The sequence below is a fragment of the Bicyclus anynana genome, chromosome 5 (genome assembly GCF_947172395.1).
Source record: "Bicyclus anynana chromosome 5, ilBicAnyn1.1, whole genome shotgun sequence".
In the NCBI taxonomy this organism is placed as follows: Eukaryota; Metazoa; Arthropoda; class Insecta; order Lepidoptera; family Nymphalidae; genus Bicyclus; species Bicyclus anynana.
The window spans coordinates 16729793-16746279 of NC_069087.1; the positions used below are offsets into that span (position 1 = coordinate 16729793).

At 34.5% G+C, this 16487-nt stretch overlaps 1 protein-coding gene across 5 annotated transcripts; it reads right to left on the minus strand.

Annotated features, from left to right (window-relative positions):
• Positions 1-1503: 1503 nt before the first annotated feature.
• Positions 1504-14959, minus strand: LOC112043976 (tumor protein p63-regulated gene 1-like protein). Of its 5 annotated transcripts, none has more exons than XM_024079686.2 (6): positions 14656-14959; positions 12394-12616; positions 11091-11267; positions 10356-10466; positions 6697-6830; positions 1504-6025 (listed from the first exon to the last, which is right to left on the minus strand). In XM_024079686.2, exons 1-6 carry the CDS (start codon positions 14846-14848, stop codon positions 5826-5828), a joined length of 1038 nt encoding a protein of 345 aa, XP_023935454.1. In that variant the 5' UTR covers positions 14849-14959; the 3' UTR covers positions 1504-5825. The 5 variants fall into 5 exon arrangements, with proteins under 5 accessions (XP_023935454.1, XP_023935463.1, XP_023935447.1 ...); XM_024079695.2 differs by having other exon boundaries at positions 10368-10466; positions 14656-14958; XM_024079679.2 differs by having other exon boundaries at positions 10341-10466; positions 14656-14958.
• Positions 14960-16487: the final 1528 nt, after the last annotated feature.

Below are 16487 nucleotides of genomic sequence, written 5' to 3' on the forward strand. Positions count from 1 at the left end.
TTTTAAGTGATTTTTTTTCCAAAATTAAAGCTGACCTCAGTATCTCATAGCCCAAGTCAGGAACCTGGCCCTCGTGTTTCTAAACCACAAAAACTACGGGACCAACAAGTTAGGATGACATGATTGTATAGATTATTATCATAATGCTGAGAAAATAGTGACGTAATCTTTGGGTTCGTCAGGGGTTTGTGTTGTAATATATAGCGTTTATTGACATTGGTTTATTTAGAATATAAATTATATCGTTATTCGACAAGTACCTATAGGTATCGCAATTCGATTTTAACGTCGTACCTAACTACTGCAGTATAGACCAAATTTATTAGAATTTTATTCAATAGTAAATGTCCCCAACGTCGTCCTTATAGAAGACAATGTTTAACTATATATTTACATATAGAACTTCCTCTTGAATTCGCTCTATCTAATGATGAAAACTGCATAAAGTCCGTTGTGTAGTTTAAAAGATATGAGCGTATAGACGGTGAGAAGCGACTTAGTTTTATAGTAAGCTAAAACAAGTACCTAGTATTAAAATACACTACATTACAGTTTAAATTGTCAGGCGCTGTTTTTAATGTAAAAGAATATATTTACAATAAATATTTATTGTTCACATTGAATATTGAAATACCTAATTATCTATAACTTAATGAATAATTAAAATACCTAAACAAATACTTGCTAACGTGATGAAATAATTTCGCGCGTCATCGGGGTTTACAAATTCTTAGAACAGCTATAAAAGACAAATCATTGAATTTTAGGAAATTATATAAAGAACTTTAGAGAAACCCGACATTTCTGAGTGGCTAATATAAGCAGCTAGAATAACGATTTACTTATACGTTTTAGTCTGAAATTCTTTTTCCCGTAATAGCCCCCATATTTGGATTGGCTTATCAGATCTTCATCATATATAGCTAATAACCATTTTAATCACGTCAACAATAAAATCATAATAGCCCCATTAGTTTAGAAGCTACAAAGACACACACAAACCTAGACACCTCTTTTTACGTTGCGGTTTGAAAACACACATTATATACTCATAGGCACAATTACCCGCCCACTTTAAAATGCGTCGCCTATACAAAAGTGAGCGGATAATTGTGCCTCTGAGTATATTATTATGATCTTATTCAAACACTAAATATATCATTATTTTTTGAATAAGATCATAATATAATAATGGTAGATAGAGAGCGCTAGATATTTTGAGTATATGAGAACAGACATAAGACTCCTTCAACATTCATTTATTGTAAGGTAAGCTCGTTAGGAACGGTCTCATCGGACCATAAAACATTTCCATATATCCTCAACGTTGATCTTCCAATTATGATCACGTGCCTCTCCCTCTCTTCCGTCTACCCTTTCCCATAGTCTTTTCCCCTTAGGTATACTATAACGAAATATTTTTTTATATTGCTTTCAAAGAAATTTAACAATTCAAAGAGCATTATTATTATTACCTGCTAATATAATGGATAGAAAAACACATTATTTACATTTTGCAATATTCAAATATTTATTATTAATAAATACAACAACAGATATATTATATGCGAATTTAGACAACAGTTAAAATATTGAACAAATAAATTACACTAACAATTTAATTTTGTACATAATTAAGATTTATATTGTCATGGTATAGGAGCTAGCCTCAAAACACACAATGGTTTGTAAAACTGTAAGTTTTGAGGTTGTTGAAAACGTGAATTAATTTTTAGCTCTTATACTACATAAAGACAAATATAATACAATTCCCTATATCTTACAGTTATCACAAATCAAAGAACACCATTGTAAGGGCGCGATTCCACTAAAGCAAAGACGAATAACACGAACGCACCTAAATCTTATTTAATAAATTAGAACAACCAACAGAAAACCTAGAAACTAATTCAAAATGTCAAAATGAATTAATTCAAAATGTCAAAATGAATTCATTCAAAATATATATGAATTAATTCAAAATGATTTTTTTTATTATAGATACTTACCATAGGGTAAACAAAACCTCTAACTTAATTAATTTAAGAGCCTGTATTGGCAGGACCTTTGTTATTTTATAATAACCGGCCGAGTGCGAGTCGGACCCGCGCATGAAAGGTTCTGTACCAATATTTTTAAAAACGGCAAAAAATATTAAAATATATATGTCGGCGCGAGTTATTTAATCGGTCGGCTTGTGTCGTCATGAGCCGTAGGGGGAGAGTAGTGGTGGACCGAGTGTCTAGCTAGTTTAGCTCATTCTTGTCGTGGCATTCGATCCGTCCACACCTTTTGTTGGATAATAAATAATAATCCTTTATGGGTTGTTAAGGGTTAGGCGTTAGTGACTTGAGTGGAAAAGGGTTAAAAAGGACAGTTAACCATCAAAGACGTCTTTAACCCTACACACAACGTTCACAAGTGCGTGACTCCACTCAGTGCCATTCTCTGATACTCAGGGTATTGGTAAGAATCTTAGTTGGAATTGCTAGACCTGACAGATTTTCATTCAATAATTATGTTTTACTCTTTACAACCGCTTCTGATGTCAAACCCGTTTCTCCGACATATATAAATTAAGATTACGCTGTAAACTTGTACAGGACCCTTGAAACATGCTACCTCCCAAAGGTCCAAAAAACATAGTTGTACCTACCGTAGGTACTTATACAGGGTGATTCGGTCTTTAGTGTGGATATTTTTTTTCGTGGTTCTGTATCATTAATAGAATATAAATCTACAAACAGTTCGATACATTTTATGTAATTTTTTTTTTAATTTATGTCTCTAAAATAACAAAATAATGTACATATTATTACTAAACAAGATATATTCAGCTTAAAAGTGATCTGGTGACGTTCTTTAGGTATCAAACGAAAATAAAATAAACGCACAATAGGGTGACCCTAAAATTCTGTTCAAAAGTAAATAACTTTAGCTAACGATAATTTTGTTATTTTTGAGTTAAAAAAAAAAGAAAAAATACGTGATCATTAAATTTTGTTTATGTACAAAATATAAAAATATCCGCACTAAAAAAATTTTCTTCCTGTATATGGTAAGTGAATAAACTGACAAGATTTACTTTTACAAAAACTACGAAGGTCTAGTCATTACAGGCACACCATGTATTATATTGTTCATTGCACAAGTTACTCTTAACTAATTTATTTTAGGCCCCCAAGTCATTCAACTATATAGGTATAATTATGACCACATGCAAAATTTGAGGTAAATGCAAAAATAACCTTAAATGTATCCCTAATGGGGCAGTACCCCATTACAACAGTTTAGTTACCTATCCTACATTTATTATTATATCTAACTATCACGAAACTATGAACGTTAAAATATTTTAATGAAAAATTCAAGCAATTTTTTTTGTACATTCAAAATACTTTATTTTTCACTCCAACTAACTAACAAAGATGATATTATGAATGTTATTTAAACGGGTACATACCACGATAACACGACGAGATTTTTACTGTCGGTATTATCGATATTATATTTATCGTGGTATGTACCCGTTTAAATAACATTCATAATGAACAACCACGAAATAAGTTTAAAAAGATGATATTGTTAGGAAAGACAATACGAAATAAGTTTAAAAAGATGGTATTATTAGGGACATAGGGTCCACTTTTTCTCGGCAATGTAAACATCTACGAGGTTGTTTACGAAATCTACTAAGTATCTCATTCCAAATCCTAGTACAAAACAATTTAATAACTATCGGAATTGGTTAGGATTCATACTTTTTTTGCAGAGAATAGCTTTATTAATAATACAAATAGGTATACTTCCGAAAAGTAACACCTACTACTATTCAATTGGTACTAGTAGTGTTATAGTAAGTTGTTAACAAGAAACCATTGTTTTTATTTTCACAGCCAATTTATGTTGGTAGTACGCGGCAAGCACACAACACAATTTACAAACATATTTCGAACTATAGATGTTCTATTTTCCGAAGACGATTTGGCTTTAGTTGTAATGGTAAGTTACATAGACAGATGCGTTTCAGTATGCAACTAAAAGAGCGTTAGCAAAACAGAAACATGTTTATAAATTATCATCTGTCTTCTGTTTGCTAGGCAACAGTTTGTTGGTAAACAGCTTTCTATGCCACACTCCTCCTTCTGTATCGATCTAACTAATTTAACAATGCATATCTGCTGTGCTTTCCGGTATCGCAGAAAATGTACATAAAAAAAACACATCGATGGATGTTCACCTCTGACTAGAGCGTTCCAAAATGGCATAAATAGTACTCACAGAAATCTTAATAAGAAGGTAACAGAAACCATCACTATAAATCGTTAGATGGGCCCCTCCATACTAAAGAACGCACAATTTGATGTCATTACCCTAAGACGTGCACTCACATCTTATCTTAGTACGTAATAAGCGCATGCTGTGAATGGACGTGGACTTAAAAAAACATTTACTGTTTTTTTTTATCTATTAAGATAATCCCTTAATTATGCCTTCGTGTTCATTTTGGAAGTGTAAAAACACAAGCCACAACATGAATAAAGATAAATGTGTTACGAGTTATGACATACACAATGTGCGAAACCAATGACAATTCCGCGACGCTTTGAGGCCCATCTAACGATATACGATCGATGACAGAAATGACGAGTGCGCGTGATCACGCCTCCATGATTCAATAATAACGTGACATGTAAGAGACTGAATTGTAATTTAAAAATACATCACTTCTTACATTCGATAAGATCTGGAGACGTATAAAAAATTAATATAGGCTTTTTGCGTAATTACGCAATTATTGCGAAATTTTCCGCACTCGACATTCTATATCGACAGTGATCTCCGCAGTTTGGAGTGAGATGCCATGCTTTGTTATTAAAATTTATTTATTTATTCTTAAAATAATATACCTACTACATACACAGAAATGTGCAAAGCCGTTATTATTGTTATAGCAAGTTCTTCCAGACCAGAAATTTTGAGATTTCCATGATAGTGCTGAACAAATAGCCCATTTATATAGAATATAGACCATCCAATTATAGCTGACAGAGCAAGAGGAATCAAATCAGTTTGTTTTATTATGCATACTATTTAAACCATTGCCTTCAAATATTCACACATCGTGCTTCTGTTGACTATGAATAAACGCAAAAGAGGTCACACTGCATGTATTTAATGCACGCCATTGACGATCAATCATTCTCACGTTTCTGCAGCACCCACGACTATAACTGATCGTGTATTGGTCACTGCGTGCATGACGGCTCGACTTATGCAACGTCTTCGCTGCCGTTTGCGCTGCAGAAACGTGAGAATAATAAACCGTCAATGGCTGACATAATAGGACGTCTACGTTTCTTAATTCTTATAATTTTATTTGCTTATACTTGCTCATAACCTTGTCTAAGTGTCGCACTTAGACAAGGTTATGAGCAAGTCAGGCAGATATTGTTTTAAGTCTATCTCTTAGAAAGACTTACCATGAAAAGCCGTTAAATAACATTAAAAAAAAAACATTTTCAGTGCCAGTAGTCTATCGCTTAATCATAGACAATAAACAAACGTATTGAGTGAATATGTGTAGGCACCAGGATAAAATAATATACCTATACTAAAAATTCAATTACAGTATATGAATAAATCAATCTTCCACATCAGAAGTGGGATTCCGACACAATAATTCATTTCATTTATGTGTGTAAGCGCCAGGTTAAAATAATTTACCTATACTAGAAATTCAATTACAATATAGACAATATAGATAAAGAATAATCAATCCACATCAGAAGTGGGATTCCGAGACATAATTTCATTTGTACAGACTAAAAGCTAAACTTTCCTCTGACCTTGAAGAATCCCATGCTAGTCTTGTTGTGTAATAGCGATGTGAGGCCGACGTAACTCTGTATGACGATGGGCGAATGGTGGATGCAGCAAGCGGAGGGCGCAGTCTCCACCGCCCTTTGCAGCTTCTCAGCGAATAACTCCATATCGTAGGTAGATCTTTCGTCTACTCCGCCGTCTGTAAATCAAATAAAATAAGATTATTATGTAGTTTTTATATATACAAAGGTTTAGAAGCTTTCGAGAAGTGAGAATTTAGACGCATATTTGGCCATTAGCTAGACGCATAAAGTCACCAATGTAAAAGTTCTTCAACTACTTCAAACGCTTCAATCAGAAGCGTGTACTATTACAGACTGTCAAAAAGGGAGAAGTTGTTTATCTGTAGAACGTGCTAAGACACGAAATATACGAACTACTACAGTTGGAAAAAAGTTGGGAAGTAGGTACTCTTGTTGGGAAAAGTTTCCAGCAGAAGAGGCATTTGTAGTAGCAAGAAGTCTTGGTTGAGGGACATCAGAGTGGACGAGGATCGTGAGTGCCGCAGAATTATATCGCTTAGCGGAAAATAAAGAAGATTTTACAATGTTGATGTTACAGGAAGAAGATTTAGGTAAAACGCTTTTTGGGGAGTGTTAGAGGTTTTGTGTTCGAAGTACTGTCGCTGTTATTTGCCGCCAAGCAAAATTATTGTTGTTTGGTAGAATGCAGTGTAGTTATAGCTACATGAGGCTTAAATTAATTAATTAATTGGCATGAGATTTGTTGCTCTGTTTATAGAAGAATGCATTTGTTAAAACTGCAGCTATGCAGCTCGCCTTAACTGTGAAAGATAATCGATACTCGTACCTTTATGCCAATAAATGGGATGCGATGCGAAGGTGATGAACGGCACGTCTTGACTGAACGGATTCCAGACCGTCTTGAGCGGCAGCGCCTCGCCCTTGTTCCACATGAGGCGGACACCGCGCAGGTTACGTTCCCTTCAACCAGTGATCAGATTAGCAATACGTACTGAATAGAAACAGGCGTTGATTTGCGGAAGTACATAATTATCAATGAATAATTTATGTGTATCTTATTATCTACGAAAATCCCTTAAATTTTAGTGACAACGTCACCCTAACGAGTAACTCTCACGTAGGTACGTTTTACTCTAAAATCTAAACTATTATTATAAAGCTGAACAATGTGTTTGGTTGAACGCGCTAATCTCAGGAACTACTGGTCCGATTTAAAAAAATCTTTCAGTGTTAGATAGCCCATTTATCGAGGAATGCCATAGGCTATTTATATTATACCCGTATTCCTGCGGAAACCGCGGGTAAAACCGCGCGGTTTCAGCTAGTGTGGTATAGCGGTGCCCTTAGTTTCACTTGCATCGTGACTTCATGAACTTTAATATACTCATAATTTTTTAGACAGTAATTTGAAAAAACAGTAGGTAAGAGATTTTGGCATTCCTTTTGTTAACGAAAATCGGAAGTGGGTATGAATGTCCAATACACTTGTAGGTGGATTTACGAGTATCGAACCTATGGGCTTCCAAAAGAGTGTCTTAACTGTGGAGAAGTATGATTTATTTCCAATAACGCTTTGAAATACTTATAATCATATAATAAATTATCTCATAATATCATTGTAAGTATTTCTGATAAATACAACCATAAATGCTATCCAGAAAGTTGATAACTCCTTAGGTAAAGATCGATAGATATCTTTTTATTTAACGACTAGCACACTCCCACGATTTCATCTTCATAGTTGCCGTTTGCCGAAATAAAGGCATAAAATATAGCCTATGACACCCCCAATCCCAAATAACATGGCTGTCTAATGTTCAAAGAATTTTCAAAATCGGTTTAGTTGATTTAGAGATAACTCTCTGAAACCTCACAAACTTTACCTATTCTTGATATTAGTTTAAGCCTCAATAGCTCAGTGGTCGAGGGGCCGGACTCATCACCGAGAGGTGGTGGTTCGATCCCTGCCCGCTGGTCTATTGTTATACCCACTCCTGAGATAGTCTTTTCCGACTAATTGGAGTATTGGTCACGTTTAAAAGATATGACAAGTATTCTTTTTTAAAAAAAGTATAGTCAAATATATAAGTAGGTAAGTAGCAAGACATTTAACTACGATTTCACTTGCCATTATGTGGTCGATGGCACCGCACTATAGCAGAATGGATCGAGACGCACGAAAGTGCGTCAGCCAATTTAGAGAGAACGGCTGACAGCGCTCAAGATATCTTAACACGAACCATTTGAGTCCACTTTTGTCTACTTTGTCTATATTCAAACTATATTCTCCCGTTTCGCATTTATGCAGTTTCTGTTAAATATTTTCTGAAAGTAATTAAATAGTTCTATCTATCGGAAATACAATTTTTTTTCGAGTAAAAGATCCTGATGTGTATCGATACTAATATTATAAAGCTGAAGAGTTTGTTTGAACGCGCTAATCTCAGGAACTATTGGTCCGATTTGAAAAATCCTTTGAGTGTTAGATAGCCCATTTATCGAGGCAGACTATAGGCTATATATTGTCCCCGTATTCTTACAGGAACGGGAACCACGCGGGTGAAACCGCGCGGCGTCAGCTAGTATAATATAACAGTTGGTGGAGTGGTAACAAATAATCTAACAAACTCATTTATAGTATTAGTCAAAGTATTAAACTATAATTATTAACATGTCGAAAAGATACAATAGTTTTAATTTATTAGCATGCATATTCATGATATTTTTTATAAGCTTCTTAAGCCGAGTATAGTTTTCTTAGAAGTAATTATAACATGCGTAAAGTAATCATGCAGTAATAATAAACGTCAAAAAGCACACTATAGCTTTCAAATAAACTTTAAATCATACAGAGTGAAAATGGAAATGGAAATATGAAATTAAAAATTTTCTTTTTGACTTTGTATGCCTTAACAATAAATTTAACTAGCAAGTTTGACTTTATTGACAAAGTTGGTTGGTACAGTTTCAGACCTGACAAGGTATCAGTAATTTAAGCAATGATTTAAAACTTAATTATTAAATAGAGGTAAATATGATCGATGAATTTCAAAATAATTTCATAAGCTGATATTCAACAAAAAATGCGAGTTTTTTAAGTTATTGTAAGGAAAACCTAATAGTATGGTACATGGCTCTCTAGTAAAACAATGCGCTAATTTACTTGCAATTACAGATGCAGTGCTAAGGCTGCCAGTCCACCGAAGCGGAGCGAGGCAGCGGAGCCGAGAAACGGAGAATTTTCAACCAATAGTATTGCACAAAATCTCCGCTCATCTTAAGTGACAGGGATTTACGAGCTAGTTTAAAAATTCATTTAAAACCGGTAAGCGGAGCGGGGAAACGGAGTGGGGTTAAATAAATTAAATGTAACAATTATTTATTTAACATAGTCTGCAACTCCGCTCCCCACCCTCGCTCTGGTAGATGATCACAGTATGCAATCACTCCGCTCCGTATTAGTCCTTTTTTCCGATACGCCCCCTAGCTCCGCTCTGGTGGACACCGACAGACTGCCTACTGCCTGGATGAGTTAGATTTCAAGCTAACAAACCAAATTTTGGATGGGGGAGTCTCTTATATTATATTAATAGTAACTGTATTGTAGAATCGGATGCACAAAACTTTAACTCTAGCTATTTATAAATATAAATTTCTTCAAAGTAAAGTGAATTTTAAACAGCAGTGATTAGGTCTACTTTACTTGATCATTGAGGTTTTAATCATTATTCATATAACGAATATGGAAGTATAACCTGTGTTTGTGCGTCTATGGCATCACAGCTTCCAAAGGGATAGACTGATTTGATGCGATCATATAGACAAATTTAAGATAGATTATGTGTTTTAGTGACACAAAATACTTCATTCCAGCTAAATTAATGGCTGATGAAATAAAGCCTTTAAATTTGAGACACAGAACTTTATTTCAATTACCACTGTGTTGACCAGCAACCTTTCCATCAAAATGAACAACACCTTTAGTGGTAGGATTAAGTATGGGTGCCAGTAATATTCCCTGTACGACATCTGAATGACTTTATTCTACAATTTGACTTAACTTACCTTGAAAATGTTTTATACAATTACTAATTATGGCACTAGTGTGTTTTTCTAATCCATTGTTAATTTTCCGAGTTATATAAATACATATCTCATTATGAGTTGAGCACAAAAATTGCATTCATGGAAAACTCATAGTTTTAGACTACAAGCAAATGGCCCACCTAATGGTGATTGAAAACCCTTTGAAAATAGATTTTTGCGGAAAAATAGAGACCCCACCGAGATCTGTCACTAAAAGCTCTACTAGTGAAGTTCTACTACTGAAAGTTGTTAGCTAATGCTGTTCATATTATATGCACATGCCAGGAGCGTTATGTTGATGTATAGAATAGAGACACCAGGGCATGAGTGTGTGGACAACAGTGAGAACACAACAATACTAGCGTCTACAGCAACTGAAAGTACCTAGGTTCAAAATACTTGGGATCGAACAATTTCGCTTCGTCGGCCTCGCTCGGCCGCCTGCACAGCCGGTCTATGACGCAGTCCTTCACGACCGTCGTCACGCCTGTCGCGATGCCGTTTAGGCGTCTACAATCATTATCATTATCATTCTCATTATCATTATCATCGTTATCATCATCAGCTTAAAGATAGACCCAAAACTAGACTACCTTCACATTCCTGTATCAATATCAGTGCTTCATTGAAGATTTTTAAACATTGGGGATGTATTGATGCCCCTACTAACATGAATATAAAACACAAAACCTCTTCTTTGCAAAGTCAGTAATAAAGAATATTCACACACACATAGGTCTCAGCTGAAAATCAGCGCTGTGTATTATTACTTGTATGTAGTACACGGCATATGCTGAGATGTACACCCTTTCTTTTTAAGGGTAACAAGCTGACATGATGTCATTAGGGTAAGGTAAGATACTGTCTGTAACTTTTGAATCTGAATAAATTTATTTTCTTTCTTTCTTTCTTTCTATTCTGATTAATATTCAGTTTTATGAATAATCCAAATATCTTTTTCATAAAAATAAATAAGATAACAGGAGGGTGTAAGACAATAGAAAATACAGATAAAAGAAAATTAAACACTGATTTTGTTACAGCAATAAAACGAATTTTCTAATAATGTAATAATTGAAATCCAAAACTTTGGAATTTAATTAATAAATGATTAGTGAAAAAATCAAATCTTACGGGACTAATGATGATGGTGGGTAGACTAGCTCTCCTATAACTATGGTGTCCAGGTCATCTAGATATGTCTTTTTGAAGTCCAATTGCTTCATTGCTATAAAATCATATTTTATAGTCATGACTAGTCGAGACGTCAGCAGAACAATCCTTTCCTTCTCATTATCCCACAATGTGATTCTGAAAATTGGAAAAAATAAGACATGTTAGTTTTAGAATTCAACCTACCGCTCATGACTAAGGGCCCCGTATGATTTAGAAACTAGACGGTCAAACTCCGACATTTTATCACGGGAGTTTTAATTAGCTGTGTTTTATAAATTCATATTATTTTGGTCTGTAACATTTACATAGAATAATAATTAATTTATTATTATTTTTTATTAATAGTTGATAAAATAAAACATAGCCATGAGAGCCAAAAATAATCAAAATATTATGCAAATACGTTTGTTAATTAATGATAAATTAATATGTCTTCTTATTAAAATATCATTCATTAATTTGAAAGACATTTCATACTTATAGTAGCATATTTTAGAAAAATTCTTTAAAATATGACCACTATCTCCTCCAATACTAATGTATTCTAGGGCAGACTACTGAAGTAAGTACGAAAACAGTACAATTTTTTTTTTTAAATTTATTATTTTAACCCCTCTCATTATGAGATGAGACTCGTGCTCAACAGTGAACCAAATATGGGTTGTAAATGATTAACATTGTAGGCCCACAGTTATTATAAAACTATGCTAAGCTAGTTGCGAAAATTGGGAAGTAAAATGTCAGCTTGGTATGGACATGTATTGCAGAGAGATGTAAATCGTATTATTAGAAAAATTATGAATTTGCAAGTGGAAGGCACCAAGAGTAGGGGAAGGCCAAAGAAAAGATGGTTGGAGTATAAAAGAGGACATGCATGCAAAGGGAGCCGGATAGTCCAGTGGATGTGACCCCTGCCTTCGACTCTGGAGGGTGTGGGTTTGTATCCAGTTTGGGGCATGCACCTCCAAATTTTCAGTTTTGTGCATTTTAAGAAATTAAATATCACATGTCAAAAACGGTGTAGGAAAAAGATTTTGAGGAAACCTACATACTTGAACCTGAGAACCTTTTCGTAATTCTGTGTGTGTGTGAAGTGTACCGATCCGCATTAGGTTAGCGTGGTGGACTATTAGCCTAGCCCCTCTTATTCTGAGAGGTAGACTCGTGCTCAGCAGTGTCAGAATATGGGTTGAAAATGATTATGTGCAAAGCAAGTGGATGATGAGTTGACGAGTAACACTTCGTAACAAAATCTTCTTACTCTGTCAACAACCAGGAGCCCAAATACTCCCCATCCTCAGGGAACAGTAGCGCTGTAATGCACTCCTGTATGGCATTCTCCACCACACCTCTGCGGAATGTGAAGAAGTCCTTGATGTTCTCCCGGTTGAATGGCACATCGTACCTTGGGTACACAGTCTGGACCGGCTCTTCACCTGTACCAGGTTGCTGAGCATTTGACACTGCGCCATCTGCTCTAGCATCTAGTTTTGGAAAAGGTGAAGGGTTAAATTTTTAATTTAAATACCATATTACGCCAGTGGCGAGCACAAGGCTCTTCATCAGGGTAGGCACTAAATATACAAATTCCTTTCCAATACAAGTTTGTAATAAGTTCTCAGTGTGCAATAAACTACCTTATGGTTTATGGTTAGATAGAGCATTTTTGCATTTATGAAGTGCACACCACTGACTAGGGTTTATATTAGGTCAGAAGAAATAAAGACAAAAAATTGTAAGAGTATTTTTTTTTATTCTCTATAAGTTTGCCCTTGACTACAATCTCACCTGATGGTAAGTGATGATGCAATCTAAGATGCAAGCAGGCTAACTTGTTAAGAGTATGATGAAAATCCCCTTTAAAACAATGTACCATAACGCTAAATTGCTTGACAGTACATCTTTGCCAGTAGGGTGGTAGCAAGCCGTGGCTGAAGTCACCCACTACCCAGACCTGGACCAATAAAGAAAACCTCAGTCCAGTCGGTGATCGAACCCAGGATCTCTGTGTCGTAAATCCACCATGCACACCGCCACAGAGGCAATCAGAACTAGCTTGAAAATTATTGTCCCATGAGAACACTAATTTTGCTGCATGAAAATTATCTTACATATGTTCTAGTTATATATACTCTTGCTATATAAGGTACTATTGAAGCCGGTCTGGATGTATGGCATCGAGCTATGGGGAAGTCCCAGCAACTCTAACATATCCATCCTGCAAAGGACCCAAAACTTAATTCTGAGAAGGATCTGTGGTGTTCCGTGGTTCATAAAGAATGACGAGATTCACGAGCAACTAAAGGTGAAAACTGTCAATGAAGAGATTGACAGTGTCACTGAAAAATACAAAACACAACTAAGGAGTCATCCAAATGTTCTGGCTTCAAAATTGATTCACAGAACATATCAGAGCAGGCTTAAAAGAAAGCACATTATTTAAACCTATTAACCTATAAAAACAAGTTGTAGTTTTCCGTGGGTCTGAAAACATTTTAAAGCTAAATTTTAAAGTTGCAACAAATAGCAGTTTATGACTTAAATGTAGGTGTAAGTAATAAAAGATAGCAGATATATCTATAAATTAAGTTGAGTCAATAGATAAGCATATATTAATCATTGAACTACAATATTCCATTGACCTTCAAACAATTATCAATGACATGTTAGATCTTTAACATCTTATGCGAATGACAGACCTGCAGTTTTAGCTATACAATAGAACTAATTTTAAATTTTAATTTTTAGGCAAACTGAAAACTTTACAATTTTTGTAATTAAATTTTAATTAGATAAAACTGTACAGTTAAATGTAAATAATGAAGATAAAACTGCAGTTGAAAGTTTAGATCAATTAAAATAATGTGAACCATAATGGCAGTCTAAAATAGCAGTGTTTAGATTATTTCTATGAATGTAATGCTTTAAATGTTCAACAAGTTACATTTGAAAAAAGATGCTGCACAATATCATGGGGATAAAATATATAGCCAAAAAATTAACATTAATTTTCCAACAGTGAAATGTTTTTTTTAATTAGTTCAGTAGTTTCAGAGCCTATTCAATGCAAACAATCAAATCTGTCCTCTTTCGAATATTAGCACAGATAAACTAGTAACTATGTAGGAACCCAAATACATAATAATAAACAATATACACACGAAAGCTAATTGGTTTGGAACCTACTAATGAATTAGTGTCGATTAGATTATGCAATGTTTTGTATGCTTACTAATTAGTAGATAGTTTCCCAATTTTTATAAACTTACACAGAATAATAAAAAAAGATAAATTGAATTTAAACTATTACCCAAGTAATTAATTAATGTAGGAGACCACATATTAAGTATAAAGGCTCTAAATATTATAAGCAAGAATATATTGAGAAAGCTTATGTAGCTTATAAGGGTAGTTATGTAAAACCAGGGACAAGATAGATCTGTTGCAGAATCACTGCAGTCATGCACCGCATCAACCGTTTATTAATAATGAATTGTGAAATGTTAGCTGTTGTTATTTTTACCAGCAAAAGAAGACGAAGATGAAGTCAAGGAATCAGCTCCCGAAAGCACTGAAGAAGGGACATTTACATGCGTATTTCTGGCATTACCAGAAGTTTGGTCTTGTCGGCTTTCGGAGTTCGCAGGGACATTGTCCGTAGAGAGCTGCAGCGTACCAATACGGAGTTCCAGATCGTCGTCCAATAAATCACTCATTATGTTTTTGTAACACTATCTTTAATATTTACCACTGCATTTACTTTACCTCAATTAAATAATAAATGTCAAATCAAATTGTCAATGTGCGTAAATACAATCGACCGGCTGGCGCTGAAGTCTGAACCACAGACAAAGAGTAAATTAAGGTCAAGGAACATATTATTTACTCAGGAGTGATTAAGGGTAACCACAGATGTCAAACAGAAACACAGTTTGAACCACAGATTAATATGATAATCAAAGAGTAGAGTAAGTATATGGGAATGATAATTATGATATGACGTCTGAACCACAGATTAATAGGTCTGAACGTCTGAACCAAGGGGTCAAAACTCAGTACAAAGACTTTTGGACTTAAGAGATTATGCATGTGTTGTTTGCGGAAATAAATTAGAAGGTATTTTAGTTAGAAAAATGTTCCAAATTATTATTATAGATGAGTCATAGGTACTTGATAAAACGAGTGCTGAGTATTACTATTATTTTTATTTTTAGTTATTAGTTTTAATTATATTAAACACGTACTTCTAAATACTCAGTGGCCAGCGGTTTTGCATCTATAACAGTCAGTAAGTACATTAATCTCAAGTACGAGTTTTAAACAGTCATTTTAACTATGGTGTATACCCAAGGTCCAATGTAATAATCCAAAGTTCAATCCCGGGTAACATCCAAAAAACATTTTGATTTTGTTTTTCTTAATTGATTTCTTCAACTATTCTAAAAGTATGTAAGTGTTTTATTAAACCTCTGTGAAAAAACCTTAAAATCAAAAATCTCAATTAACCTTAATCGCCGCTGACTTTGATTCAAAAATATTTCGTATGCGGAAATAATGTCGCTGCAATGTCCAACGTTTTCGTGTATGTAGATTCACTTCTTCTTTGAGTATATATTCTTTGGTCTGAATCCTTTCTGAACTTTTAAAATATTAACAGTTGAGAAAAACAATAAAAAAACACAAAAATGATTTTCTATTGTTATCCGGGATTAAACTCAGAATTAATATATCGCACCATGGATATACACCACTTGTACAAATTGATTATGAAAAATAGAATTCAGTTGAAATTAATGTAGGTAGGTACTTAGCCGTGATAGCCCAGTGAATATGACCTCTGCCTCCGGATTCCGGAGGATGTGGGTTCGAATTCGATCGTGAGGAAACCTGCATAGAACCTGCTGAAGATATGATGTAATAAAGAATATTACATACATACATACTTACATACAAGATACGCGCCACAAACTCAATTCAAATGGCTTAAAAATCTTACATTTGCCCATCGTTTTCGCTAAGTTACGCTATGTGCTACTAGATAGTATATAGTGTGCGTATTTTAGGCTTATTTACTAATAGTCATCCTCGCCGATATAAGCTGGTACATTACATTTGCGCCGGGCATGGGTTTTTCCACACAAAATAAGCACTTTCCTTTAAATATTTATGTAGAAAAACCCATGCCCGGTGCAAATGTAATGTAGTTACCAGCTTTTATAGGCGAGGAGAAAGATAAACTATTGATTAATAATTAGTTTCCTTTAATATTATGGCACTGTGGTATATTATGCGCCAAAAAATTAGTCCACTCTAAGCACGAGGCGTATGGTTACGTACTGTGATTCAGCTATTTTA

What these genes read in the sequence shown, in the direction of transcription:
- LOC112043976 (XM_024079679.2), bottom strand. Translation starts at nt 14,848, where the DNA reads ATGAGTGATTTATTGGACGACGATCTGGAACTCCGTATTGGTACGCTG. An exon ending in CCACCATCATCATTAGTCCC is followed by an intron (nt 10,467 to 11,090) that starts GTAAGATTTGAT and finishes TAATGATTGTAG; the next exon opens with ACGCCTAAACGGCATCGCGA. An exon ending in TCCCATTTATTGGCATAAAG is followed by an intron (nt 6,026 to 6,696) that starts GTACGAGTATCG and finishes TTTGATTTACAG; the next exon opens with ACGGCGGAGTAGACGAAAGA.